The sequence below is a fragment of the Mesocricetus auratus genome, unplaced genomic scaffold, assembly GCF_017639785.1.
Source record: "Mesocricetus auratus isolate SY011 unplaced genomic scaffold, BCM_Maur_2.0 Super-Scaffold_2245, whole genome shotgun sequence".
In the NCBI taxonomy this organism is placed as follows: domain Eukaryota; kingdom Metazoa; phylum Chordata; class Mammalia; order Rodentia; family Cricetidae; genus Mesocricetus; species Mesocricetus auratus.
The window spans coordinates 42928940-42955925 of record NW_024429180.1 but is presented as its reverse complement, the minus strand read 5'-3'; the positions used below and the strand labels follow the sequence as shown (position 1 = coordinate 42955925).

Genomic DNA, 26986 nt, shown 5'->3' with positions numbered 1-26986 from the left:
TAATGAAACTAAATATCACAGGAAAATTAGTTCCTCTGTAATAAAAAAATTACAAAACTGGATCAAATTTCAAAATAAATTTCAATTGCTAAGTCTCCTTTAAAACTCCAAAAATTGAACTTTCAACTTCAATCTATTTTGAAGAAAAAGTCTAGTAAAAGGCACACACCATCATTATATAGCTTTGTACTCTCCTCCTCCTCTAACTGCTCAAAAGCAGTGACAAAGTCATCCTCTATGGAAGACACAGACTGGTTCGTATCATCATCATCTTCATCAGTGGTCTCAAGGTGGTGCTTCTGATGCAATTGTGTGTCCAAGGTATGTCTTATACCAGCAGCATATTTACTTAGGAGACTAAAGATAAAATCAATTCTGAGTCCTGGTAATGTAGGTGACACTCTCATGACACAAAGCATTCCAGAATGATGACTCTTAGGAGAGATGAAAGATGAAAAAAAAAAAAATCAGTTTAAAGTTTAAATATAAAACATTACCTGGAAGTGAAGCCTAGAAATAAGCCGGAGAGGGTGGGGATATGGAGGGAGTTGTTGCAAGAAATGCATGCATTCTGGAAGGGTCCTTTATTCTGTAATGTTTAATTATTTTTAAGTATTTAATTTTCATGAAATTATCTAAAGAAATATATTTATTCTTATTTAAATTGCATTTTAACTTTTCCCTTACCAATCTTTTTTTCTCCCATGTATTTAAATTCTCCCTACTATCTCTTGGACAATTTTTTTCTATATTACTGTATGTGTTTGTAATGTATATTACTTAGTCATTTACCAAACTCACCCACTACATTGTGAATGCTTGAGAACAGGATCCAGGATCTAATACTTGTTATTCCATTTTCCTATAGCTCCCAGCATGTTACCTTCCCTCCTAGCAAAAAAGAACTATTCTTATCTTTTAACTTTTATTTCTCTGGTACTAAAACTTACAATCATGTTTATAGCTTTGAATAAGAACACAAGCCATTAGTTTTTCCTATGCACACATTGATAAGTGATTTGCTTTTAAAAAGAAGAAACCAAATATAACAGCTAATCACCCTTTATGTCCCAACAAATAAAGCAAGTATATGAGTGAACAGCAGGATCTAGGAAACAGGTATAATTCTAATCACTAAACCTCAAAACACCATTTTAGAGCTGATTAAGGTCTCCAAATTGTAAACCTAGTCATACAATTTTAAATATCATATTTTCTAAAATGCAAAGCATTTTTCTTTTATACATTATCAAAAATACTAATAAACTAAAGACTGTTTTAGGAAAACAACATCATTGTCCATTCTACATGGAAAATCTTTAACCAGAAAGTTAGTTGCAAGTCCTTTTGCTAAAAACATGTAAATATGGGGTAGCCATGAAGCAGGAACAGTCACTCCGGCTATCCAAAGAAATCTGAACAGTAACATTTCACTAAAAAAATCAGAGTGTGTTTGCATACCACTGACAGAACTTCCCAGGTAGAAATTTAGTTTATAAGCCATGATCAAAATTATTCTATGCCCCAAGGCTGGCGATACTTCGTTAAGACTTTTTGTCAATATCATTTTCTTAGGACTGAATTAAAATAACAAGGAAAGCTTCAATCACTTAAAAGTGTACTATTACTGAGCAAATAGAGTAAAAACCTGCCCTGAAAAACCTGATTAGAAATGATCCATCAGTTACCTGATTTAGAGGACTACTGCTTACACCTGATGATTTATTCATATCCTTCATACAAATGATTTCATTTTCACTTAGACTGCAGAAATGGAGCGAATTCAGAAGGTCTGGAAGTTCCAGTGAAACTGCAGCTAGATCCTAATTTTAAATAATAACAGTGATAGCAATGAGTAATACTACAGAGTAACACTATTAAGGTATCCACTATGTTGTTAAAAAAACCATAAAACTATCTACTTAACAGCTCACACACATTGTTTATCCACAGGTAGTCATTTTTTAACTCAAAAATAAAGCAAACTAAGATTATTTTGTTTTTGTTTTTTGGGTTTTTATGAGACAGGGTTTCTCTGTATTGTTTTGGAAGCTGTAGGTCCAGCCTGGCCTCAAACTCAAAGATCCGCCTGCCTCTGCCTCCCGAGTGCTGGGATTAAAGGCGTGCGCCACCACCGCCCGGCTTAAACTAAGATTATTTAGTATCACTTTGTAGCCTTTCAAGCATATTGCTGCTGAGCTACCTAATAATTTGAAGAGGGCACTCACACATCTATGACCATTAACATAGCATTGTTTTTAGCACCTGTCATCCAGAACATCTCTGGTTTGACTATGGAGTTTCTCATGCTGCTGCACCTACTTCTTCAGAGCTTGAGTTTGAACTCTGTAAAACACTAGTCCATTTTTCTGAAGGTTCTGAAGTAAGCCTTCAAAGTGTATGAAGGTTAAAGGAAAGATAGCTTCATAGCCAGCTTTGCTTCCTCTTTTCTTTAATGACTATTTTCTTCCAGTTAAAGAATCACTCACGTCCTTGCCCTGCAGAAAGTACAGCTTTATAAATGTGGTCTTTTTGCAGTTCCTGAGGACTAGCACAACACTTTAGAAATGTGTGGGCTTTGTTTTGATTTTGAGACAGTCACACTCTGTAGCTCAGGCTGGTCTGGAACTATGCAGCCCTAACTGAATTCTAACTCACAGTGACAATCCTGCATCAGACTTGCATATCCAGTTATATATTTGTATGTCATTCTGGACAGTGTGCCCTCTCTGTTCCCTTTGCCCAAGTTATTTCCTTCCAGCTAAGAAAATCACGGCAGACTACTGAATTTTCAGGCATAATCACGAGAAATAACTAATGTCACCAGTTTTCTAACAGCAGTACAGGGAAAAACTATATTTACAGTGACTTGTACAATTATCAAGTTTTCGTTCCTTGATCCTAACCTCAAATACCAATCCCTCTATAAATGCCTAGATGAAACAGGCTAGAAACTTGTGCACAAATTTATAAACGTGTAAAAACTGAGACTTTACAAATTTGATCTTTTATATTTAATTGTACTTCAATAAAAATACAAGAACTTACTGCTAAAGTCAAATTATGAAAACCATCAAAATAAGCAAATATTGCATGCAATATAATGGACAGAAACATGAAAATAGTCTGTGCCTTAAATGATTTTCATATTCAGACCTAAAGCTCCTTTCCATAGCAAGAATTATCAACAAAAAACCAGGCATAGTGGCACACATTTCTTATCCCAGCATGTGGGAGGTTGAAGCAGGAGAATTTCTACAAGTTCAAGGACAGGTCAAGGATGTATGACAAGACTTGTCTCAACAACAACAACAAAAGAATCCTTAGTAAAAATGTTGAAAGCGAAATGTTCAGGTCACACCCAAAACACTGATCTCAAATGTCATTTTTGTTTTTGGGAAACAGGGTGTAGGGTGAAGGGGAGGAACTCACTATGTAGTCCTGGCTGGCCTGAAACACACTATATAGACTGATCTGCCACTAGGTTGGTCCTGATCTCAAAAATCAGCTTGCCTTTGCCTTCTGAGTTCTGGAAATAAAGGCACACGCCACCAAGTCTAGCTTCGAATTTCATGTTTTAACTTTAAAAGATACTTTAAAATTATTGTAAATTTTGAGCATTAAAGTAAATTTTCAGTCTCCAATTTTTTTAGTCTCCCAAAGACTTTGCAAATTCAATAAACTGACCACACCTGTATATGAGCAGCATCTGTATCTTCATTAAAGCCCAGAAACGTAACCTGAATGAGAGAACGAGAGAGAGAGAGAGGGAGAGATCTCCATTAATTCACTTTTTTAAAGTCTTGTCTCAGAGTGTTGACTAGCACAATAAACATGCTGAGTATCCTGGGCAGGCAGAGTTTCCAATGACCAAGGTTTCCACCATACTATAGCTCTTGAACCTCACCTCTCTCATCCACCTTTCCCTCTAGCAAATTCACCCAACTTCACCCTCAAAGCATAGCTCATCATCCCTACTCATCCTCATTCCCACTGCTATGCCCTGTGGGATATTTGATTGCACTGTGACACCCCAAGACTATGTTAATAAAGTTAATCTTGAATCAGGGGGCAGAGCAAGCAACTAGTTGACTGGAACTAGCCATAGAGTATCCAGGATCACAGATGGAGAAAACGCACAGGAAGGAGTAGGGAGGAACTTAAATAAATTTCATGATCTCTTTGATCTGGGACATGAGAAGAGAGAAGGGCCCTTGCTATGTCTCTGGTGAAAAAAAAATGGGGGGGTCAGCTGGTCACTCCTCCTTCACTTTTTGGATCTATCAGGTTTTCACCACAATATCTGACTCCTGAGTCTTTATTGGAAACATAAAAATAATTATTTGGCGCCCAATGTGGGGCACATATATTTAAGCACATAGCAACTGGCATGCTACCTGGTGGGAGACTGGATAGAAATGCCTACCATACTACCAACTAAGCAAGTTCCCAGAATGGGGGCAGGTAAATGCAGCTCCAGGTTGATGGAAAGGCAAACAGCAGCTGCAGCCAAGAACCAGTGGGGTCCATACCAAAATCAAATAAACAAACAAACAAACAAAAAATTCTGAACAGATACAGTATGCTTGAAAATGTGCCTAGAAGCTGAAAAAGAAAAGAAAATGGGTATACAGTCATAGAAAAAATAGTTTAAAATAATAAAGAGAAACTAAAGTAATACAAGAAGAATAAGCTTTATAAGGATGAGAAATATTATAACACAGGGCATCTGGATTCTATATAGTGCTTTATTTAAATTTTTTAAATGTTAATGAGCAAAAAGCAACAGCTGCTAAAAGACATTGGATAATGGACACTACTGAATTAAATCAGCTTATATATTTTAAGGATGTCTTAACTTCAGAATGGAAGTCAGGAAATGTGTTGGAGGAGAGGTTATGATTTTGTTTCCACAGGAAACAAAAAGTTAGGGATTCCTTCAAAATTAATGAAGATCAGATTTGATCAGGGATGACCTGAAAATCTTGATTGCAGACATTAAGGAAAAAACCAAGAAAAAACTACAAAACAGCAAGCTGATTTTCATAAGCTCATCTCTCAATATAGGAACAACTCTGAGACTGCAGGTGACATGATAAATCTGGTTGGCTGGAGTCCTCATGACTTATTATTACATGACATCCTTTGATATGGCATAGATGGAGACTTATGTTAGTTTGGTTATGCAGTCCAAACAGACTTCTAAAGTTGACAGATGCCTTTTGCCTCAAACAGAATAGAAAATCATCTTTAGCTGACTTGTGTACACTGCACATTCCATACTTATGTTAATGCAAATATGTATGTTACCATTAAAAGTTTGTGTATTTTCGCCAGGCGTTGGTGGCGCACGCCTTTAATCCCAGCACTTGGGAGGCAGAGGCAGGCGGATCTCTGTGAGTTCGAGGCCAGCCTGGTCTATAAGAGCTAGTTCCAGGACAGCCTCCAAAGCCACAGAGAAACCCTGTCTCGAAAAACCAAAAAAAAAAAAAAAAAGTTTGTGTATTTTCAAAAAAGGTCCAGACATCAATAAAGACAAATATTCTGGGTGATCCAGTCTCTCAGAATGTCTCTGTTGCAGTTTCCTCAAAAATCTCCATACAGAACAATGTCAAAGCTGCTAGCTGAGATGGTCCAGCCTCACAGACTATTCCCACTAGGACTTCAAATAAGCTCTGCACTTTCCCACTACACAGACTGGACAACAAATGATACAGCTAGCTCTCCCAGGACTTAACTATTATCCCAATTTTCTCAGAGTCCCTTAAAGATGACATTTCTCCCAGACAACAGGAAGTAATTTTAAGAACACAATGCCCAAATTCTCCAGAGGTGAAATGGATGGTTTTTGATCTTCGGTGGGCTATGGATTTTGAAACTGTTTAGGGGGTTAGCTGCAGGATGTTATTTGTCATGGTCAGAGAGGAAGCTAAACAAAGGAGGTTAGACTAAGGGATTCCTTTCTCTTCTCTATCTTTTTTCTCTTATCTAGTGAAAGGGGACATATAGGAATGATAGGATAAAATGGGAGATTGTTGAATCTACTTTTAAACTAAAAAGCAACTACTAGTCTTAAATATTTTACACTGATATGTATTTTTGTATTCTGATACAAATTAAAGATCATTTTGTTACACTGTTGTGTTTAATGTTTTTTGTTTTGTTTTGTTTTGGTTTGGTTTTTTTTTTTTTTTTTTTTTTTTTGGTTTTTACGAGACAGGATTTCTCTGTATTGTTTCGGAGGCTATCAGTCCAGCCCGGCCTCGAACTCACAGAGATCCGCCTGCCTCTGCGTCCCGAGTGCTGGGATTAAAGACCTGCGCCACCACCGCCCGGCTGTGTTTAATGTATTTTTGTATATTGATATAATTCAAGATTATTTTTGTTAATAACATACCATATATATATGTTTCTGCTTTTGTTTAAGGTGTTGTACCTATGCAGCTCATTTAACAATGTAATGTAAAGTTCTAGTCCTTGAAAGCCATCATTACAAATTGTTTAGAATAATTAAGAAATGCAGGTTAGTAGTTAGTCATGTATAACAAACTTACAGTCATGTTAGCTATGTTTTCAAGGTTAAACAGATACATTTTTAGATAGATAGGTGGTCTTCAAACACTTCAGAGATCTACAGAATATGACATTTTAAATGTTTTAATAACATAAGCCTTTTCATAACAGTAAGGCAGACCTGCTTCAAAAAAGGATGATGGGCATCGAAGAACCTCCATATGGAGTTTGTTTTCTCTGTGGAAAAGCTAGCCACTGGGCAAAAAACTGTTCTTGCCTTGACTGCTGAACGTATGCTGTCCAAATGGTACAAGCAGTAATCAAAGGATGCCAACTGCCAAGCTTTGCCAAACAAAGTAGGCCAGTCCTTCAAAATTCTTGCTACACAGAAAAGTCTGTAAGATAATCTAGGCCTGTAGGCTGAAGATTGGTGCTCCAACACTATAGAGGAATCTTGGGTGACTTTTTAGGCAGCCAGCTTTTCTGTCATGTTGAAAGTTTTGGAAGCTGTTTGTTCTATACTTCCTATTTACTCAGGTAATATTTTATCCTTGGATCTCTGATGGAGGTTGAAGACTAGATAGTTATATCATCTTGTTACCAAATTCAGAAAAGAAACTTACATAATACATGTAAAATCTATAAAGGCTGAGAGATATAAGAGTTTAAGTTGTTCATCTAAGAAAATGTTTTAAGGTCAAAAGGTATTTTTATGTTGGTAATACAAGTTATAATAGAAAGTGATTTATATACTGTGAAGCTGTGTCTGTCTCTGCCAACACACCTTCTGACTGGTTTAATAAAAAGCTGAACAGCCAATAGCTAAACAGGAGAGGATTGGTGGAATTTCTGGGGAGAGGGGAACTTGGGGGAAGAATCTGAGCGGCAGGGAATTCACCAGCCAGACACAAAGGAGAAAGTGGGGCACACAGTGCTGAGCAGAAGTAACAAGCCATGTGGTAGAACATAGATTAATATAAACTAGTTAAATTAAGCTATTAGCAGTAGCTGGGAACAAGCCCAAGCTAAAGTCAAGCTTTCATAATTAATAAGAAATTTTTGTGTCATTATGTGGGAGCTGGCAATCCAAAGAAAGTCCTGCCAGTTTCTAACACATTATAGCTCTTGAACCTCATCTACCCCTCACATATCTTTCCCTCTAGCAAACTCACCCAAGTGCACTCTCAAAACACAGCTCAGTGTCCCTACTCACCCCATCCCCACTGCCATGCCCTCTTACTCCACTGTCACTGTACTTGTCCACTGTCATGCCATTTGTCCACACTTCCCAGGTTGTTAGTGGATGCCTTCAGCCTGCCTTCATTTTCATTCAACCCATGGGCCCCCTTTCTAGGTCTAGCACATGCCCTGTACATGACTGCTTACGGCTCTTGCAGCTGTATCCCCTTGATATGACTTTTTCTCAGACACTTCTATGTCTGGCTCCTCTTTATTCTGCAAGTTCCTACTCCAGTAGCCTTCTCAGAGAAACCTTCCTTGTGTAGATCTCTCAGGCTCCTTTCTCATTGTTGTTCTACCAACATTCCTTTCAACCCCTACTACTACTCCCTACATAAGTTCATAGAAATGAAATTTCTACAGACTCTCCAATGACATGAGAAAACATACTGTTAAGTAAAAAGAACAAATTACAAAAAACAGTAAGACACACATAACTTCTTCCTTATTCTTAAAAACATACGCATGAAAAATAATATTAAAAGGCAATGCACCAAACTAGTTATAGCAGTGATTAACTGGGGAATTTCATATGACCTTATGAAAGTGAGCAGTCCTCACTTCTGTCCTCTGTACTTCCTTTTTAAAAATTTCAGCATTCTAATTTCTCCATAAAGAATATAGACTGAAAAGTTATTTTTAAAATTTGTATTTATGTCTTTGTCATCATATTAGAGCACCTTTACCTTTGGTGAAAAAATAGTGAATTATCTACTAAGTAAGTGCTGTGTCTAGAAATACAAAATATTTAAATAACAACAAGTAACACACTGGAGAGAAGTGGGATGGTTAATATAGAAGACTACATTCAATACCCTGATTTCTTTCTGATGACTCAGAAGCTGCTCAGAATCTAAAATTACCCTGGCTCTTAACTCTAATTAATTATGGCTACTAGGTATCCTCTCCGGTATCTGGAAAACTTAACCTATAGAAGCCTGTCTCATATAACATTTCCAGACAATATAGCTACCCTCCCTAAAACATGTTAGTATTATGTACAGATTTTTTTTTAAGATCCTGCAGTCCTACAAAGTACATGAAAACATACTGTACTTGACCGAGAAAGTCACTTGTCAAACCTCAGTTAAATGGGCGTGTTCATCCTGGTTTAAACACTCTCCTCCTGATACACTGCATAGCTCCTTCTCACTCTGTAATAAAGACTTTACAGACTGGAACACATCTTCACTGAAGCTCTGAGGAATAAATAAATACGACAATTTAAGTTCCAAGGCATGGGAGAGAGCTTGCAGATACTGAGTTTTGCATAGTTACTCATTTTCTAATTAATTCACTTGTCACTTTTTCATATTATTTGCTGGACTCAGTTCAGTTAAGAAAAAAAGTCAAACTACCTGAAGACCATACAGGTTTTTTGCTCCAGATTTATTTATACTTACCTTGCACTAAAATTAACAAATTGCATATCTTATTTCCAAGTCACTAACAGAATATAAACAATCCTTTTAATGAGTGAGATGATACAGGAGCTAGAAAATGGCACACTAGCATCAGTGATTCTTTCCTTAAGAGACAAAGAAAATAGACAGTAGCTAAAAATAAGATTTTCCAGCAGTCTTAAAGGAAGAGATTCCATGTCTTGGAAAGGAAGTTGTCACAAATTCAAAGAACCTGAGGAAGGAAGAGGACACCAAGGCAGACGGAAAGGCAACACTCACTTCCCTCTGCCTCGTATGGAACCCACTCTTCAAGTCTATGGGAATGTCTTACTCGGCAATCCTGCCCTACAGAAACCCTATCCATGCCAAGACAGAAAAAGATCTCCCTCATCCCTTAGTCTAATTTTCTCCTATGGTATCTGCAGATTAAGGTTACTAGATCTATGTCATATTATGATTATAGTATTCATGTTTATCTTTTCTACCCATTGTACCAAATCATGGAAACTACATTCCATTCACTTTATCCCCTCACATTTTACATGAAGTTAACAAACAGTTGCTAACTATATAAAATTCATTAAATACAAATCTATAATCTAAGAGATAATACTATTGAAGAATTTGAGAAAAAGGTATGTTATATTAAATTTCAATCTCATCTATCAATGTATTTCCTTAAATATATATATACTGACCCTCCAAGAAGCAATGAGCAGAATCTATACCCAGATTTTGGTTTCTAAATACCAATCAATTAAAATAACCAGAGCTCCTCAAAAAATGTCTTGTTCCAGATCCTAGACAGAGATCATACAAAAGAGACTATACCATCTAACTGTGCCAGACTACAGGGAAGTGCTCACAGACTAATTGGGTAATTTCAAAAGAACACAGAAGTCAGTGTGTTAGCCAGGAATGCCCACTGGCTAAATCTGAAAATATCAGGGCATTGAAAAGAATAGAAATGGTAATGCATCGTAACTCCTGTATTCAGTTACACAGCTTTTTTCTTTTCCTACGATTACAGGTTGACAAATACAGACAAACTGATTCCATTAGAAACTCCTCTTTGTAACTCTCAACATAATTACTGATTTGGAAAAAATTATCAATGTATATTAAATCTACTGGGTTAAAAGCTCTGGGAAACAGGCTACTCACATTTCTGAAACTATCACCACATAGTTTCCTTGCTAAGCATTTAATCAAAGTTACTTTGCATTTTTACTGGAGACAATAAATGGTTACAATCCTGGCCACGTCCTCAAAAAACGTCAATGATACGCTTCTCCTGATCTGACAGAGTGCAATGAAGGAGACAAAGCCTTCAATACATTCCTGATAAACCGAGTCACACTGAAAACCAACTTGGGATGTTCTATTGGACAACTAGCTCAGATGTTTCCAAAGATGTGGTGTCATGAGAAAAGAATCTAGACCACTGGAAATATACAAATGCAGTATATGAAAAATCTTGAGTAAACTCTAGGTAAGAACCAAGAAAAAGTTCTGAAGGTCTGAGACAACCTGGTGGGAATTCATCAGACTAGATGTCAGATAAAGTTACAGACAAATGGTTTTCTTAGGAGTGAGTGCTAATCATACTAACATATAAAACAAGGTTCAAAGGGCATTTTCCACACGATTATTAAGAGAAATGTGAGGCGTGCATAGAGAAGAGAAAGGATCTAGCAAGATGCTAACAAAAGGTGAATCCAAGTAGAAAATATATGAGTTGCTTATTGTTCTGAGGTTTTTTTCTATTTAATAGACTTCAAAGCACCCAACATTTGTAGTTTTGTTTTCATTAATGAACGAAGATTTTCACACTAATTTGTGAACACAAAAAGGCAAAAATATAAATGAGCTTGAACTACCGATATAAACTCATGACATTCTAAGAGCAAATGACATTTCTAGGCAGAAGTTACTACAAAGAAAATACTCTGTAAAGTACAGAGTTTATAAAGATCTGTGAGTCCAGAGGAATACAAATAAATAATAAATGAGTGAGGTAAATAATGTGCTTGCCACCACAGAAAATGACTATCACACAAATCAGAAAGCTGACACCTGATAATGAAAAGGCCTTTGCCCATCCTCATTCACCCTTGAATTATCTTCTCCCTTTATAAGCATTATCAAAAGAGAAGAGTTATCAAAAAAGAATAGAAAAGCAAGGAGAACACCATAGTGAACGTAAAGATGGTCTTCACGGGCAAGGTCAGTAGTGTCATGAGAAGAGGCTGAATGGCAGGAACTGAGTAACAGGCTACATCCTCTAGAACCTTTTCTTCTCTTTTCCTCTAGTGATGACCCAAAGTTACAGCAAAGACAAAAATCAAAACCTGGATACTGACTAACCAAACTGTTTTAGGAATAAGAGGGTCTCCCTCAGATGAGAAATAATGACCACATCTGTTAATACATGCTTGGAATCCTGGCTACTTGGGAGGATAAGGCAGGTGCAGTGGCAAGTTCAAGGCCTATCTGGCATATAAAGCTACTTCAAAGTCATCCTAGCTAATGTACTTAGACCTTATATCAATATAAAAGGCTAAAGGGCAGGAAGAGGATGTGAAGGGAGGCAGCGAGAGTACTGTTCAGTGTTAGAGCAACTTACCTAGCATGTATATGTCCTTGGGTTCAATCTACAACCCCATACATACAAGAAAAGGAATTTTTCATTTGCTCACAAACTTTTCAACATCTAGCATAGTCTTGACATACAATAAACACTCAAATTCATTATGCTGAATAAATGAGTGGTTAATATTTCTTATATACCTTTAAGCTAGTACTAAAGGTATGTAAGATAGTTAACTAAGAGAGAAAGAGAAGGGGGGGGGGCGGGCAGGCAGGCAAGCAGGAAGAGAAAGAAAAAAAACACCTGATGGAAAATGTCTGTGAAGAGATGAAGAGGAGATCCTGTGCACTGAGATTTTAGAGACTAACATCATTACAATCACAACTTCACATCACTACTTTCATACACTTTACAATGTTTCAATGTTATAAGTTAAATACTTTCATATACTTTTCAGTATTTCAATGTTATAAGTTAAACACTAAGATTCATTTAAAAACCATAAGAGAACTGCATATTGTTTTGAATTTCCACTGAAGGAACCTAATACTATGAACTTACTTTGCGGACAGATGCCTTATTCTTTATGTGACTGTTCCTGAAAGGCTGGAACGCCGCCATAGCTGTATTACTGCAGTATGTAATTGCTGAAGAGTAAATCCACAAAACACCTAAAGGAGACATGTTAAAAGAAAACAACTTATTTACTCAATTTTGTGATTCAGGTAAGCATTTTATACTAAGTAATTTCTCCAAATATATCCATCTAAAGAAAAATACGAACAAAAGCTCATTTAGCAACCATATATATGCTATGGGGGTAGGGGTAAAAGAGGTGAATATGAGCACCTTAGTGAGATATACAAGTATTACAAAGTCTTTTTAGACTCACAATCATAGTTTGCTATCATGTTCAACTGCACTGTCCTTTAACTGTATCTCAACAAAGATTGTTGGGAAAACATTTATAAACTTGGACTGTCACAAAAGGAATCCATTTCCATAGCCCAGAGATACTCATCTATCCCTGCAGCAACACTAAACACTGCAGGCATTATTATCCCCTCAATAGAAGGGTTTTTTTTTTTTTTTTTTTTTGGTTTTTACGAGACAGGGTTTCTCTGTATTGTTTTGGAGGCTATCGGTCCAGCCCAGCCTCGAACTCACAGAGATCCGCCTACCTCTGCCTCCCGAGTGCTGGGATTAAAGGCGTGCGCCACCACCACCCGGCTCAATAGAAGGTTTTAAAACTACATAATACTATAAAAATTGCAGATGAACAAAACCAAAATCCTTATCTGGAAGTTTAAGAGTGGGCCAATGACTAGAGTTCAGAAAAGGAGTAGTAGGATTACACACCTCAAATACAAAGCTCTCAGACTGAACTTTTTAATGATGTTTTCATAACAACTTTTGGGGACTTCAACCAACTAAGAACATTAAGCAGCCAGCCAACGGATATATTTGTACAGAATGCTGTCGATTCATTGAGGTCTACTTGTGCCACACACTAAGGACAGTGAGAAAACAATGGTCTTATTGGATCCAAAGTCTCATGGGGAATGTTGGAATACAGTAGAAGCTGAGACCTGAATTCTAAATAACAAAAACAAAAAATTAAAGCACTAAATATTTAAGAAAAGCTTACTTAAGTTTCAGCATCTTCAGTTAATCAAGCTGCATGCCTACTTGAGGTTTCTAAGTTATTCACTTCAGCACAACTTCTTTCTAGTCCCTTCCCCAGATTTTAAAAAGACTATTTTAGGAAAGCACATCCTCCATCCTTTTGCTACAGAGCTAAAACTGAGGTGTGAGTGTATGTCACACCTCATCTCTCTTACTCACTGTTTTACTGGTGTGAAGAGACATCATGACCACAGCAAACTTATAAAGGAAAGCATTTAACTGAGTGCTTGCTTACAGTTTCAGAGACTTAATCCATCATCTTCATGGAGCATGGAGACATGCCGGTTTGTATTTAGCTCAAGTCAAACACCTATCAAAAGAGTACCTGTGCAATTCATACAACAAGGACATCTGTTCCACTATGTTTATAGCAGCACTATTTGCAATAGCCAGAATCTGGAAGCAACCTTGATGCCCCTCAACTGAAGAGTGGATAGAGAAAATGTGGTACATTTATACAATGGAACACTATTCAGCAGAAAAAAAAACAATGGAATCCTGAAATTTGCAGGCAAATGGACAGCACTAGACGAAACCATCCTGAGTGAGGTAACCCAGTCACAAACAAAGAAACATGGTATGTACTCACTCATATATGGATTTAGACATGAATCATGGGAGTGCCTGTCTACAATCCCACTGCCAGAGAGGCAGGGATACAGGTAGGACCCTAAGAGAGATACATGTAGTACCCCAGAAAAGGTGGAATGAGGCTAGATGTCCTGAGTAGATTGGGAGCACAGGGTGGGGGAGGGGAAAGGGAGCCATGAAAAAGAGAGGGAGACAAGAGGAAGGGAGAGGACGACATGGGGGAGCAGGAAAGTTGAGTTGGGGGAAGAATAGAGGAGAGCAAGATGAGAGATACCATAATAGAGGGAGCCATTCTAGGTTTGAGGGGAGATCTGGCACTGATGAGAACTTCAGAGATCTACAAGGATGACACCAACTGGCAAACTAAGCAGTAGTGGAGAGACTACTTTAAATGCCCCTCCCTGATAATGATTTTGACGACTATCTTACATACCATCCTAGAACCTCCATCCAGTGACAGATGGAAGCAGAGGCAGACACCCACAGCTAAACATGAACTGAACTCCTGGAACCCAGTGACAGAGAGTGAGGAGTGATGAGCAAAGGGGTCAAGACTGGACTGGTGAATCCCAGAGAAACAGCTGACCTGAACAAGGTGGAGATCTTGGACCCCAGTCTGATGCCTGAGAGGCCAGCATGGGACTGATCCAGACCCTCTGAATGTGGATGTCAGTGAAGAGCCTCAGGCAATCTATGGGGTTTTGGGGTAGATCAATATTTATCCCTGGCACACAAATGGACTTTGGGGACCCATCCAACAATGAGGGATGCTTTCTCAATTTGGACACTTTGGGGAGGGCCCTCCCCAGAACGAAATGACAGACTCTAGAGAGCCCCCATGGAGGGCATTACCCTCCTTGTGGAATGGAGTGGAGATTGGATGGGGAGCTGGGGGAGGGGAGGGACAGGGAGCTGGGACTGACATGGGAAGCAAGCTTGTTTCTAATTTAAATATATAATTAAAAGGTGTAAAAAAAAAGAATATCTGTGCAATGTAAAAGACAATCAGTAGGGAATGATATGGAACTCTCCTGAAGAAAAACAGCAAACAAACAAACTTTGGAAGTGAAAAGACAGGTGGAGGACAAAGAAAAACAGCAAGGATTACTCTAGTTAACTGCACAAGAGCAAACATACAACATCTTCCCATAAAATACTGTCATAACAAGCTTACACTTAACACCTGCGTATGCTCTATTCTGGTTGAATAAAGAAGAATTCTAAGCAAGGAATCACAGTAAAGAATAAGAGGGAACAATTGAAAAGATAGAGAGTGATGAGAGACAAGCCAAGCAGAAAGCAAATAGTTGGAAGTGGAGTGACTAGAGCTCAGACAAGAAACAGGAAATAAAAACATCCATAATAAAGTAAATGTCTTAAGGAACAGCAAAAAAGCAATGTGCAGCAGGAAAAACAGATTTCACACAAAAAAAGTCCATACATATCTAGAAGAAAAAAATCACAAAATACATAGAGAGAAACTATAAAGAACACAGAACAGAGATCCAGGGTGCTGAACAAATATACACACCTCCGATTCTGCAACTTCACACCTCAAAACCTCCCTACATACATTCGTGGTGATTTTGTTTATGATTTAACAATAAAGCTTGCCTGAAGATCAGGGTGCAAAGCTAGACATACTAGTTAGCAATAGAGGCCAGGCAGCGGTGGCACATACCTTTAATCCCAACACTCGGAAGACAGAGGCAGACAGATCTCTGTTAATTCAAGGCCACCCTGGACTACAAAGGAGTGAATCAGTCTAAGAGAAACAGAGCTCACACAAAGGTGATCTCGGCACTTGGTACCTCCTGCCTTTAATCCCAGCACTAGAGAGGAATATAAGGTAGAGGAGACAGACGCAGTCTGGAGATGCAGTCTGAGGACAGGTCCTCTCTTTTGGTCTGAGCATTGGTAGAGGTGAGAACTCTAGTGACTGGCTGCTTTGCTTCTCTGCTCTTCAGCTTTAACCCTGATACCTGACTATGACTTTTTATTATTAAGACAACTAGAATTCATGCTACATGCATGCTTCCACAAAATTCGCAAAAATAGTGCACGACTAGTCAGTAAACCAAAAACAACAACTAAAAATAATCCACAAGTTTCCTGATTTAAATAAATTCACTTATTACCCAGCTGTGGGAAATTTTAAGTTTGAATAGTACACAGGAGTGAAGAAGCAGATTTTCAGAATGTTGCAAATGACTTGAGATTAATAGGCACGCACAAGTCTAAGAAAGGAAACATTTTGAAAACAGTGCCAGAAACTGATAACAAGGATTTTTTTTAATGTTACAAAATGCCATCTACCTGATTTTATAATAAATTATCAAATAAAATAAGGCAAGTTCCAGCAGGTATGCATTATTCCATTCAGTGTAAAATCTGTTAACTGTGTGTGTATAAATGTAAGTATACATACACACAATACATAGGTTACAGATAGTGGTTTTATCATGGATAATTATTGTGTTTTTGTAGATGCACATAAATTCTTTGGTCATTAAAAAAACACACACACAACTTACCAAGTCTTCCTACCTCATCTCTAGCTTAAGAACTGCTCAACTCCACACCATCTGTAACTTGACCTTTTCTATAATCAAAGGACTCAGGAATAAAACACCTTCCCAACAGTAACTGTACCCCATGACTCACCCTCTGCACTAGCTCTCAAACCACCGCTTTAGATTATTTCTAAAGTCACACACTTAGAAGATCCAGTTTCATCAATACCATTTTTCTTCTTTAATCCTTGTCCTCACCGGTTTTCTTCCATTTTAGTTTTCCAAGGATACTTTGCCTGTGGCTTGAACTACAGAATTAAGTTCCTAATTTGGAGTTTCAGTTCAGTCCTATGCTTTGGTTTCAATTCCTCTTATCTAAATGCACTAATAGACATTTACAATTAAGCATCTCTGCTAGGGTTTGGATATGGTCTGCCCACCAGAGACTCATGTCCTAGAGATCTGGTCATCAGTATGGCAGAGATAGTAGGACATTAAAAAGTTGTGGCTCTAGGGATTTCTAGACCCTGGAGGCACAGCCTTCACAAATAAATTAATGTTGCTCCATGGCAGTCCTGGCTCCCACGGGACTAGATTAAGCACCCATGAGCTGTTGTAAAGCATCTCCTTTTTCCAGTCCCACCTTGTAATTTCTTCCTATAGCACAAACTTGGGCCATGGTATCATCTACTACATTGTGATTTATCTATAAAGTCCTAACTGGAGGCTGAAGGGGTAGAGCTGTTCAATCTGGGACTCTGAGTCTCTAAATCTGTGAGCTAAATAAATCTATTCTCTCTAGAAAATAACTCACCTCAAGTATTTTGTTACAGCAACACAAAACAGACTAAACCAAGTATAGTTACTGTAAAAATAAGTATGGTTAAGCTGGGTGTGGCGGCGCATGCCTTTAATCCCAGCACTCTTAACTCAGAGGCAGGCACATCTTTAAATTCGAGGCCATCCTGGTCTATAGAGGGAGTTCTAGGATAGCCAGGACAACGCAGAGAAGTCCTGTCTCTCCATTCTATTTCATTAAAAGCCAACAAACCAACACCATATAGTCAACCACAACTTTCCCTCAATCCATACTGATAATCACAGCTAATAAATTACCAATTACTGAAATGTCATGCTCTAAAACTACTCACTCAGCTAACCTGCACTCACTCTTCATATATCTACAAGTATCTCTCTTAGGAAAGCTTGACTCATCTCTCATCTTTCCCTGCTCCTTTCCCAATATTCAACATCTCCTTTAGGTTTCCCAGTGGTTTGTTCTTTCATTTTCAGGTGCCATTGTTTATATATATTTCTTTTGTGAACTCAGATTTGTATTTGAACATGGCAGGATTCAAACACTTGTTAAATAAAAAATAGTCTAATGACTACACATACACATAATCTTAGGTTCAGGACTAAGGCAGAACTAAGGTCACGGCTGGTCTATGCAAGACTCCCAAATAAAACCAAATAAAGTAAATCTTATTTGAGATATGTAATAAACACTCCAAATATATTTTAACACATAACCAAATGGCCAAGTGTTAAAAATTAACTTTCCATTGAACTACAATAAAACAGTACAACATCCATACGAAACACTAGTTTTCAAACATCAGACAACAGAAATGCAGGGTGTCACTGATACCTCAGAAAGGAAACACTGCCTGCCAACTACTTCCAGGTCACAACACAGCATAGCAAAACCAGTCTAGTCTAGCAGTCACCGTGAGTTTTGGAGACAAAGCTCATTCATATTACAGGACAGAGTAGTTAAAAGGAGAATGCAATGACAGCAAGAACTCCAGAGATCTGAAGGAGGGTTTTCCTTTAACTTAAATAGTTAAATACAAACTGAGCACTTAAGGTTGGAGAACTGACCAGAGAGCAATGTAGTAGTATTTAAGACTGAACAGGATTTGGAATAGTTCACATTCTCACAAAGCAGAGTAGGAAAAAGCAAAAAGTTCTTTTGTGTGGCCCATCAGGCAACAGATAGGGAACAGACAGTTCCTACGTAGGGAATCCAAGCATAGTCACTGACAAAACTTCAATATGAGCCCTGAAACAAGTCCATGGAGTTCAAATAATCTAACTGTGTACTCCAACTACAGCCAGCTCTCTGGAAAGGTACACATCAAGCAGACAATAATGAAAAACTCAACCCTGGGAAAACAGGTGATGACCATGCAAAGGAGGAAAAAGAGGCAACAAGTCCAGACCTAGAAGTGATATACTGAAGAAAATAACAGATGAGAATCAGAGCAGAGAGGTACTGTAAAATTATAGTGTAACAGTGTGTGATGGCTGGTCTTGGTCACCAACTGACTACATCTGGAGCCAATGACAGGCACACCTGCGAGGGATTTTCTTGTTTGGATCATCTGAGGTAAGAAGGCCCACCTTAAACCCAGATCATGTGAGAACAGAAGACCCACTCTAAGTCTGGGCTACACATCTGGTAGCAGCCTACATAAAAGGACATGGAAGAAGAAAGTTTTTGCTTTTTGCCTGCTTGCCTTCACTCTCACTACTAAGTCCATCTATCCTGCTGCTGAGGCATTTCCTCACTGGTGTTAAGAACCTAATTCTTCGGGACTCCAGCATAGGCTGAAGCATCACAGACTGAGTAACTACTGGATTTTGAGTCTCTTCATTAGCCACTAGCCAGCCCACAGCATGTCACTCTAATAAGTTCCCTTCTAATATACATAAATACATTCAATCAGTTCTGTTTCTCTACAGAATCCTGACCAATGCTCTGTGTTCCATGCATTCAAGGGTGAAGAAAATATGATCATGATAAAGGAAGAAACACACGACACCAAAGACAAAAACAGAACTTCAAAGAATGCAAGAAGGGGAACCCCACAGGTGGGTAGGTTAAGCAGATAGGAGGGGGTAGGGAAATGGGAGCGAGAAAGACGTGAAGGGTCAACCAAAACCAAGGATTTATGAAACGCCATACACAAGCCTAATACTTGGTGAACTAACTTAACAAACAAACAAACAACAACAACAAAAAAACTAAGTATGAAGAGATAGCCTGCACAGGTTATTAAAAGTCCAGTGCCAGGGGTGGGATACCTCCTTGGGGGCTGTTGTTCAGGGAGGTCCCTAAGGCCCCCAAAACAATTCAGGCAATTGTACTGCTATGGCTGTCCACCAGAACTAGAGAGTAGAACCTATTACTGAGACACCCCATGGTCTGATCACAGGCACTGATGTGGAAGCTTCCTCCCTGCTGGGTAGCCCTCATAGTGCTGGAAAGTAAAATGCAGGTTGCTGGGGTAGATTGTCATCAACAGGCTTACTCATCTTACTACATTACTAACTAACCTGCCAGGAAAGATGTGCCCACTGATGCAATAGGGGCAAATTATGGGAACAACCAATGGCCTTCTAATTAGAACAAGAAGGAGTTCACACCTGGTACTTTAAACTGGCAAAAGGTCCCCATGGCTGTGAGGTCACAGGTCCTAGCGAGCTAACTACAGCTGTAGTTTTACTGAATGGCGTGCCCACCAAATTATCTTCTAAATTACTATGTCTAGCTCCATGGATCAAGGCTGCTGTCAACTTTGATTAGACCAGTTCTTTTTGCAGACTAAAACACAGCCAGTGATGAGAATAACTGGCTAGTGAAGGCTCAGGAGACCTATATTATCCCTCTAATTCAGGGAACATCAACAGAGAGGGGATGGTGTGGAATGCTGTGTTCCCTACATGACTTGGCATGGCACTCCTGAATTCAAAGCAGCTGTAATCACCTATGCAAGACCGGGCCTTTGAACATCTGTCTGGAGTTAAGACAGTTAAAAGTAGCTATGAGAGTAGGTGTTGTAATTTTAAAAAGCGGTGCATGAGAGAGAAAGACACTATGTGACAGAGGTCATGTGGAGGTTTTTTTTTTTTTAATTAGGAGAAAGTGCATGGGAATGGGGGGAGAAAGGGGAGAAGGAGAGAAAAGAGAGACAGTAGAGAAGCAGAGAGAGAGGAGAAAGAAAAATGGGAGGTGGGCAGGACCCTTTTAAAAGGCAACACAGTGAATGTGCAAAGGTAGCTCTTAGAGGCTGCAGCTGAGGGCACACCCTGTCAGAACCCCAAGGACAGGCCAGCACAGATGCCCGAATGCTAACTAGTAACAGCAGGGCCCCACAAGATCCCTCCCCAACGATCCATAACAGTTAAAGGTTGCTGAGAGAGTGAGAGGGATTCCCTTTGGTGGTGTAGCCACCAGTGAGGTGCTATGTTCTGGTAATTAACCCCTCACCTATATTATTTAAGCAACCCTACTGAGATTCACTAGATCATCCAAAAAAAAAATCATCAAAGTAGAAAGAGACTAGTTGGAAAGTGGAAGGCAGTGTCGTCAGGAATAGGAGGAGGACATAATAAGGTAGTGGGGTGAATATGATTAATACAGTATATTCATGTACAAAATTGTTGTGATACTATGTATAATTCCTGTGTTAATAAAAACATTAGAAAAAGGGAAGTACTAAAATGAAAACATGCTAGATGCAGTAACAGCGGATTGAACCCTGGAGAGAAAGTCTAGGTAATATAATACAAACTATCAAAGCAAAACATGAATTTAACAACAGGCCATCCCACAGCATCAGGACTTATTAAACATTAACACCCATATAATATATATGGGTACATATATATACATATGCGCCTGATGTATACAAGGGTATTATATGGGTACATGGAGTCCCAAGTCAGTTGGGGGACACAACCAAAAAAAAGGAAGGCAAAATGGTCCAAGATATACCAATTTTGATGAAAAGAGTGGCAGACCCAAGAAAAATCCAATAAATATTAAGAAAAGTATGTTTTTAAACCACCAAAATGAAGCACGACCAAATTGCTAGAAACAAGAGAAAACCGTGCCAATCAAGAAAGGGCGGGCCCCCAGTGCAGAGTGAGGAAGACAGCAGACCAGACACCTAGGCAGCCTGAAGCCAGCAATGACCATCAACACTAACAACTCAAAGAGGGAAAAGAGTTAACAGCCACAAATGATAGAAAATAGCTCTCAAAAATTAAGACAAATTTCTTCTCAGTAATCAGAGCTGTGGGGATTCACACCAGCTAATCATACGAGAATAACTATGAAAAAAATTCTTCAGGCAAATACAATAACAGATGGAACCTGAACCTACCAAAGTAACAATGAATGCCTGAAACAGCAACACAACGCCAATGCAAGAACATTTCCTCAGTTCGCAGTCACTTTTAAAAAATAACTTTAAAAACGGCGCTTGATTAGACATAGAAGTGAAATGCATGACAAAGAGAAGAAAAGATACGGTGGGTAAGCAGTGAGGTCAGTCATTAGACGTCTATATTATGTATGAAATGCTTCTGTGAGAAGCCTGTGCTGTGCTAAAGCTATGAACCCTACAGTGACCACTAGGAAGCAAAGCAGAATTACACTAATAATGAGCAGTGGGATACAGGTCGACACCATCTTCTCACAGTGAAGTGTGACAACAGTACAGCAGGGCAGGGTGCAAACGCTGGCTCCTCCCTCATGCACGGACCTGCTGCTCGACTTACTAACCCTAAAAATACCACAGCGATCCTAACTGCCTTCCAAAACAATAGCCAGTTATATTAAGAAGAGTGAGTGTTCCTAACAATGACTAAGACCTTGCTTTCTGATAGTTTCTCCTAAGTCAACCCATCCTTCCACGTACAATACACTGTGTTCTTGCCTCCGTGAGGTTCTCATCCCCAGCACTAGGCTAGGCTGTCTGTTGTGGGGGTGGATCTGTTGTACACTGGAAGCTAGCAGCACCTACCCAGCTGTGAAACCAGCTCTCCCAAAGTCATCAAAGGTACCTGATGGAGCAAAGCTAACTTAGCACTTGAGATGATGGTGCTTTGTACTGCAATTAAATGCACACAAGGTCTACACCCTGGGTTAATGCTAAGTACTAGCAACATCCAACTGCCATTCCCTAAGTGTCTAAGTAACAGTGACTAAAGATAAAACAGCAGAAAACCTTGCACTCAAGAGTCCACTTACACTTCAAGGCCAGGCCTTAGTTATCTGTCTACATCCCTCAAAGGCCTTTTCAAAAACAAGACCTTTATTTACTGAACTGAAAAAACTGTAAGATAAGGAAGATACCAAGCACATGAAACCAAGGGACACATGCTAACAAGTGACATCATCCAGTGAAGAGCAGGGTTACCTGGGCAAGAACTGTTTGAAGTTAACCCACATTTGTTTTCTTAAACAGTCATAGGAAAATGTCATTGATCTTTCAACCACATTCCAGGTTTGGCCTCTCTTCTAAAGAATGTCTGAGCCCAGCCAGTCATTGGTATTTCAAGTATCAGCATGGGCCTCATTGACAGATACTAAGTACAAACCGTTTGTTACCGACGTCACACGCCCTACAGCAACCGGAAATACAACTTCAAAAAGAAAATACACAAACTAAAACCTTCGGAGTTACTGTCAGTGTGACCATAATATAATGACCATTAAGTCGGGTTCTTAAGATATGCATAACCCTCTACAAGATTATTTCTAAACAAAACCATGTTAAAATGTTAACCTGGATTCTAACAGGACATTAGTGAAAAGCACCGATATAGTAAGACTCTGCCCCAGGCTGCCCAAAGCAAAAATATGTAAATGAGAGGAACACTATCTCAAAACCCCCCCCCAAAAAAATGTGACTGGATCTGTTCTGCAAAAGGTGTGGTGCTTGGCTCATAGGAGAAATCCTGAAAGCCTACACAGATACACAGAGACTATTCACTGATAGGATATATAAAGAATAATTAAAAAGAAAGTGTGAAACTGGAAGATGATGCTTTACATAACTAAGGTACTATCCAAAAAGCAACTAATAAAACAGGGCTAGTTAATGTCAAGCCTGGAAATGTTATGCTAAGTCACCTATATATCCAGAGTTTAAACCTGATCAAGCGAGTAGGAGGTAAGATTAACCAAGAATCTAAAGGAATCATTTAATGGTTCTGGGCAGGTAAAAAAGGAAAAAAATGAGGAACTAAAATTATGTGGAATCCAAAACACGGACGTAAGAAATTTTTAAGAAATAGTTAAAGACCCAATATGTTCTAAGACTGAGGAGGAAAATGATACTCTCACCTGTGAACACATCAGAAGCCCGGTGCAGTCAGCAGCAGACACTAGCCATCATACTCCTGCAAAGTACCTGCCATTTGCTTCGCACATGAGAATCCACACTTCTCAAGTTATCATTATGCCCACCATACAAAGTGTTTTAAAGTCACCTGTCCAACCTTACAAACAGGAGAATCTGTCCTGCAAAGGGACCACTGAATCCAGCTACATCCCTACCTCGCTAAGTGCAATGCAGTGCTTGAGGGAAGAACTCAAACTTGCAGATACTACAGTACACCAAAAGTACCTATCACTTCCTCCTGGTCTACAGGCCTTCCCTGTCTTAAAGATCCTGGTGTAGCAGTCTGAAAAGTAAGTCCTAAAAACTACCAGGCATGTCTCCCCCACTATCCATTTCATCTTACTACCCCACCCCACAACCAACTTGACTGGAAGTGGAAAGCTGACCACGCATCCTCTCTATATAGAAACATTTAGAACTGACACATGAAGTCTGTTAGAAACCATGATGCAAAGTCAAGGTGGGTCTCATGGGTACACTGCCAAACCAGGGACACAAAACCCAACAAGTTTCAAGAGAAGGACAGTGTTTAACAAACTCAATAGGGCATAAAGCTAGCAGTAAAGAACTAAGAAAAAATTCTTTTGAGGTTCATCCTGAAGACTTTCTGGTCCCCTGGCCACTCACTAACCTGGAATCACAAACTGGCCTTAGAGGCAATGCTCCAACAGTATGACAAATGCCTTTTGCTTGCTTGTTTGTTTGTTTGTTTGTTTCTGTTTTTCGAGACAGGGTTTCTCTGTATTGTTTTGGAGCCTGTCCTGGAACTCACTCGGTAGACCAGGCTGGGTCTCGAACTCACAGAGATCCACCTGCCTCTGCCTCCCGAGTGCTGGGACTAAAGGCATGCTAATTCAAATGGCTTTCTGATTCTTGCAGCCAAATAATCCTCAAGCCATTAAGGAAAGTCAAAGAAAAAACACTAAGTAAGCAGTGGCTAATACAAAATTGCTAAGATGTCATGTCCAGTCAACAATCCATACATTCCAAATGCTTAACTCCAGGAAGTTCTTTTAAATTAATTTCTTTCTGTCAGGATGAGCAGAAAAAGGAAATTCATGGATCTGCTCCACTGTAAAGCACTCTCCTCTGTGCCATCAGTGCCAGTCTGGATACCCTCAACTAACTAGCTAGGCTCTTAAGAGTTTCCTGGTCTGTCTCAGGCAGTGGTTGAATTTTTTTGTTTTTGTTTTGTTTGTTTGCTTTGCTACTTGGGTGGGTCACTTCACAAAAAGAAAACAACAGTCCACATAAGTAATTACTCCATTCAAAGTTAGTCCAATTGCTTCTCATCAAACACAAGACAAAGCAACCACTGCCCTAAAAGTTTGAAACCCTGGCCACAAGGTCAGAAAGAGTAGCAACAGTTTTTCTCTTTGCCAAGATGAATGGGAGAGAACTTTTTGTTATCTCCTTGGCCAATTCACCTAAGTTTTTCCTATCTTCCTGCGTGGCTAAAACTCCCCACTTGTAACTGGAAACTTCCCTTTACACAACCTGCTACACTATGATTTGAACCTGCAGAGTTCCTTTCCCAGATATTCAATCTCTGGAATTAAACTAATAAAACCTACCATCCTTTCTCCGGGAGGATTTCTTCGGCTTCTAGACTTAGCCCTGGAATGCAGAGGCTAGAAAGGGCTAGAAAATCTCTCACTATAGTTGTGGAGTTTTGACTGCAGTATATCCAACAACCAAGAAAAACCACTGGCCAGGGTGTATACTGCAAATTCCTTCTCAGATCAGCTAAGCAATTTTGTGGCCATCTACATCAGTCACAGCTCGAGCGAGAACCCACTTCTTCCCCAATTTCCTAACATCCCTTTACTTCTCCTAAGTCAGTCACTGACAGCAGAAATCACTGTTAAATTCACTGTCAACCCATGGTTCACAGTTCTTCCTGAAGAACACACTCAGTATGAATAAGCAGGATAGTCCTTGAAAAGTGCTCACGTATTTTGAAAGATTAGGTGGCACTATTTGAAATGGCATCAGTCGTAGCAGGCACTGGGCTGCCATTTACAAAATTAAAAATTAAAAAAAAAAAGCTTAGGCATGAAAACGAAATCATCTTTGCATAAACACTCCATCTTCCCATCTTTCCTGAACACTCTGTTTTCAGTATCTTCATACATAACAAATTTGAGTATCGACATGAATAACACTGCTAACAAGGTGGGAAGACGCAAAGGAAACTGAGTAATTACAAAGCTAAAAAGAACTGCGAATATTAATTCCAGTATGCGCCAAGGCCATTAGCGGTGTGTCTCAGCAGTATTGCTCACCACGAAATGCCTTAATGCCTAACGCTAAGCCACCTCCAACTGATAGATAGGTTTAGTAAGAAGGTAAGCAGAGAGAACGGACTGTCACCAAGCCCTACCAGGGGTCTAGACTGTACTGTCACTGCGGTTTAGCCAGACCATTTTCTATGTGATAGCGCAGTCCGGTTGCTGGGTCAGCCTGGGGGCGACGTGACAGCGATGCAAACCGGGGCACCTGAAGTTTGGGCAGCGCCGGGACCCCGGCTCAGGCGCTGTCAGGGAAGGATGCTGCAGCGGACAAAGTGCACCGTCCTCCTCCCGCCCGCGACCCACGCAGCGAGGCCACAGCGCCCGGCCGCAGTCTGGACCCGGCCCGCTGGCTCCCCGCTCCTCGCCCCGCTCGCTCACCCGGAGGCGCAGCCTCTCAGCTCCCGGGCATGACACCCGCCCGTCACGGCCCGCAACGCCCGGTGGCGCGAGCCGCAGCGCAGCGGCGCCTCCCTCGCCCGCCCCGGCCCGAGACGCCGCCGCCGCCGCCCCCCCCACGCCGCCCACTCACTCTCGCGAGAGCAATCGCACCTCTCGCGAGAACGACCCGGTGGCCGAGCCCGCGCAAAAGGAACGGGGGGGGGGGTTAAAAAAAAAAAAACCACGTGCTCTAGAGGGCAAAGCTGCGGGCCGCATATCACGTGACACCGAGGTGCCCTTTCCATTGGCCAGGCGCCCCTCGGCCCGTGGGAGCATCCAACGCGAAGCTGACCTACGAACTCTCCGCTGACGTCTTGCGCGCTTCCTGGTCCGTTGCCTTGGAAACGGCTTAACCCTTTCCTGCGGCAAAGCTCTCTTGCCTCAGACCGTGAGCCTTGGGTCGCCCCGCCTCCCCGGAGCTGGTTTCCCGCAGCTGCTCCCCACTGTGTCAGAGGTCCACGCCCAATCCGCCCTTCCGAGTGGCTCTTCCCAGCATCTCCAGGGAAAACCACCCGTCATG

At 40.0% G+C, this 26986-nt stretch overlaps 1 protein-coding gene across 6 annotated transcripts in view; it reads right to left on the bottom strand.

The window, feature by feature from the left end:
* Akap11 (A-kinase anchoring protein 11) overlaps positions 1-26520 on the bottom strand; it is a 49696-nt gene extending 23176 nt beyond the window's left edge. For all 6 annotated transcript variants that reach the window (XM_021227671.2, XM_021227672.2, XM_021227673.2 and 3 more), the window contains exons 1-6: positions 26407-26520; positions 12307-12416; positions 8835-8951; positions 3693-3740; positions 1689-1823; positions 170-434 (exon numbers count right to left, since the gene is read on the bottom strand). In XM_021227671.2, coding sequence (XP_021083330.1) covers positions 170-434; positions 1689-1823; positions 3693-3740; positions 8835-8951; positions 12307-12366 — 625 coding nt within the window. In that variant the 5' untranslated portion in view covers positions 12367-12416; positions 26407-26520. The remainder of the gene's footprint in view (positions 1-169; positions 435-1688; positions 1824-3692; positions 3741-8834; positions 8952-12306; positions 12417-26406) is intronic.
* Between the last annotated feature and the right edge of the window lie 466 nt (positions 26521-26986).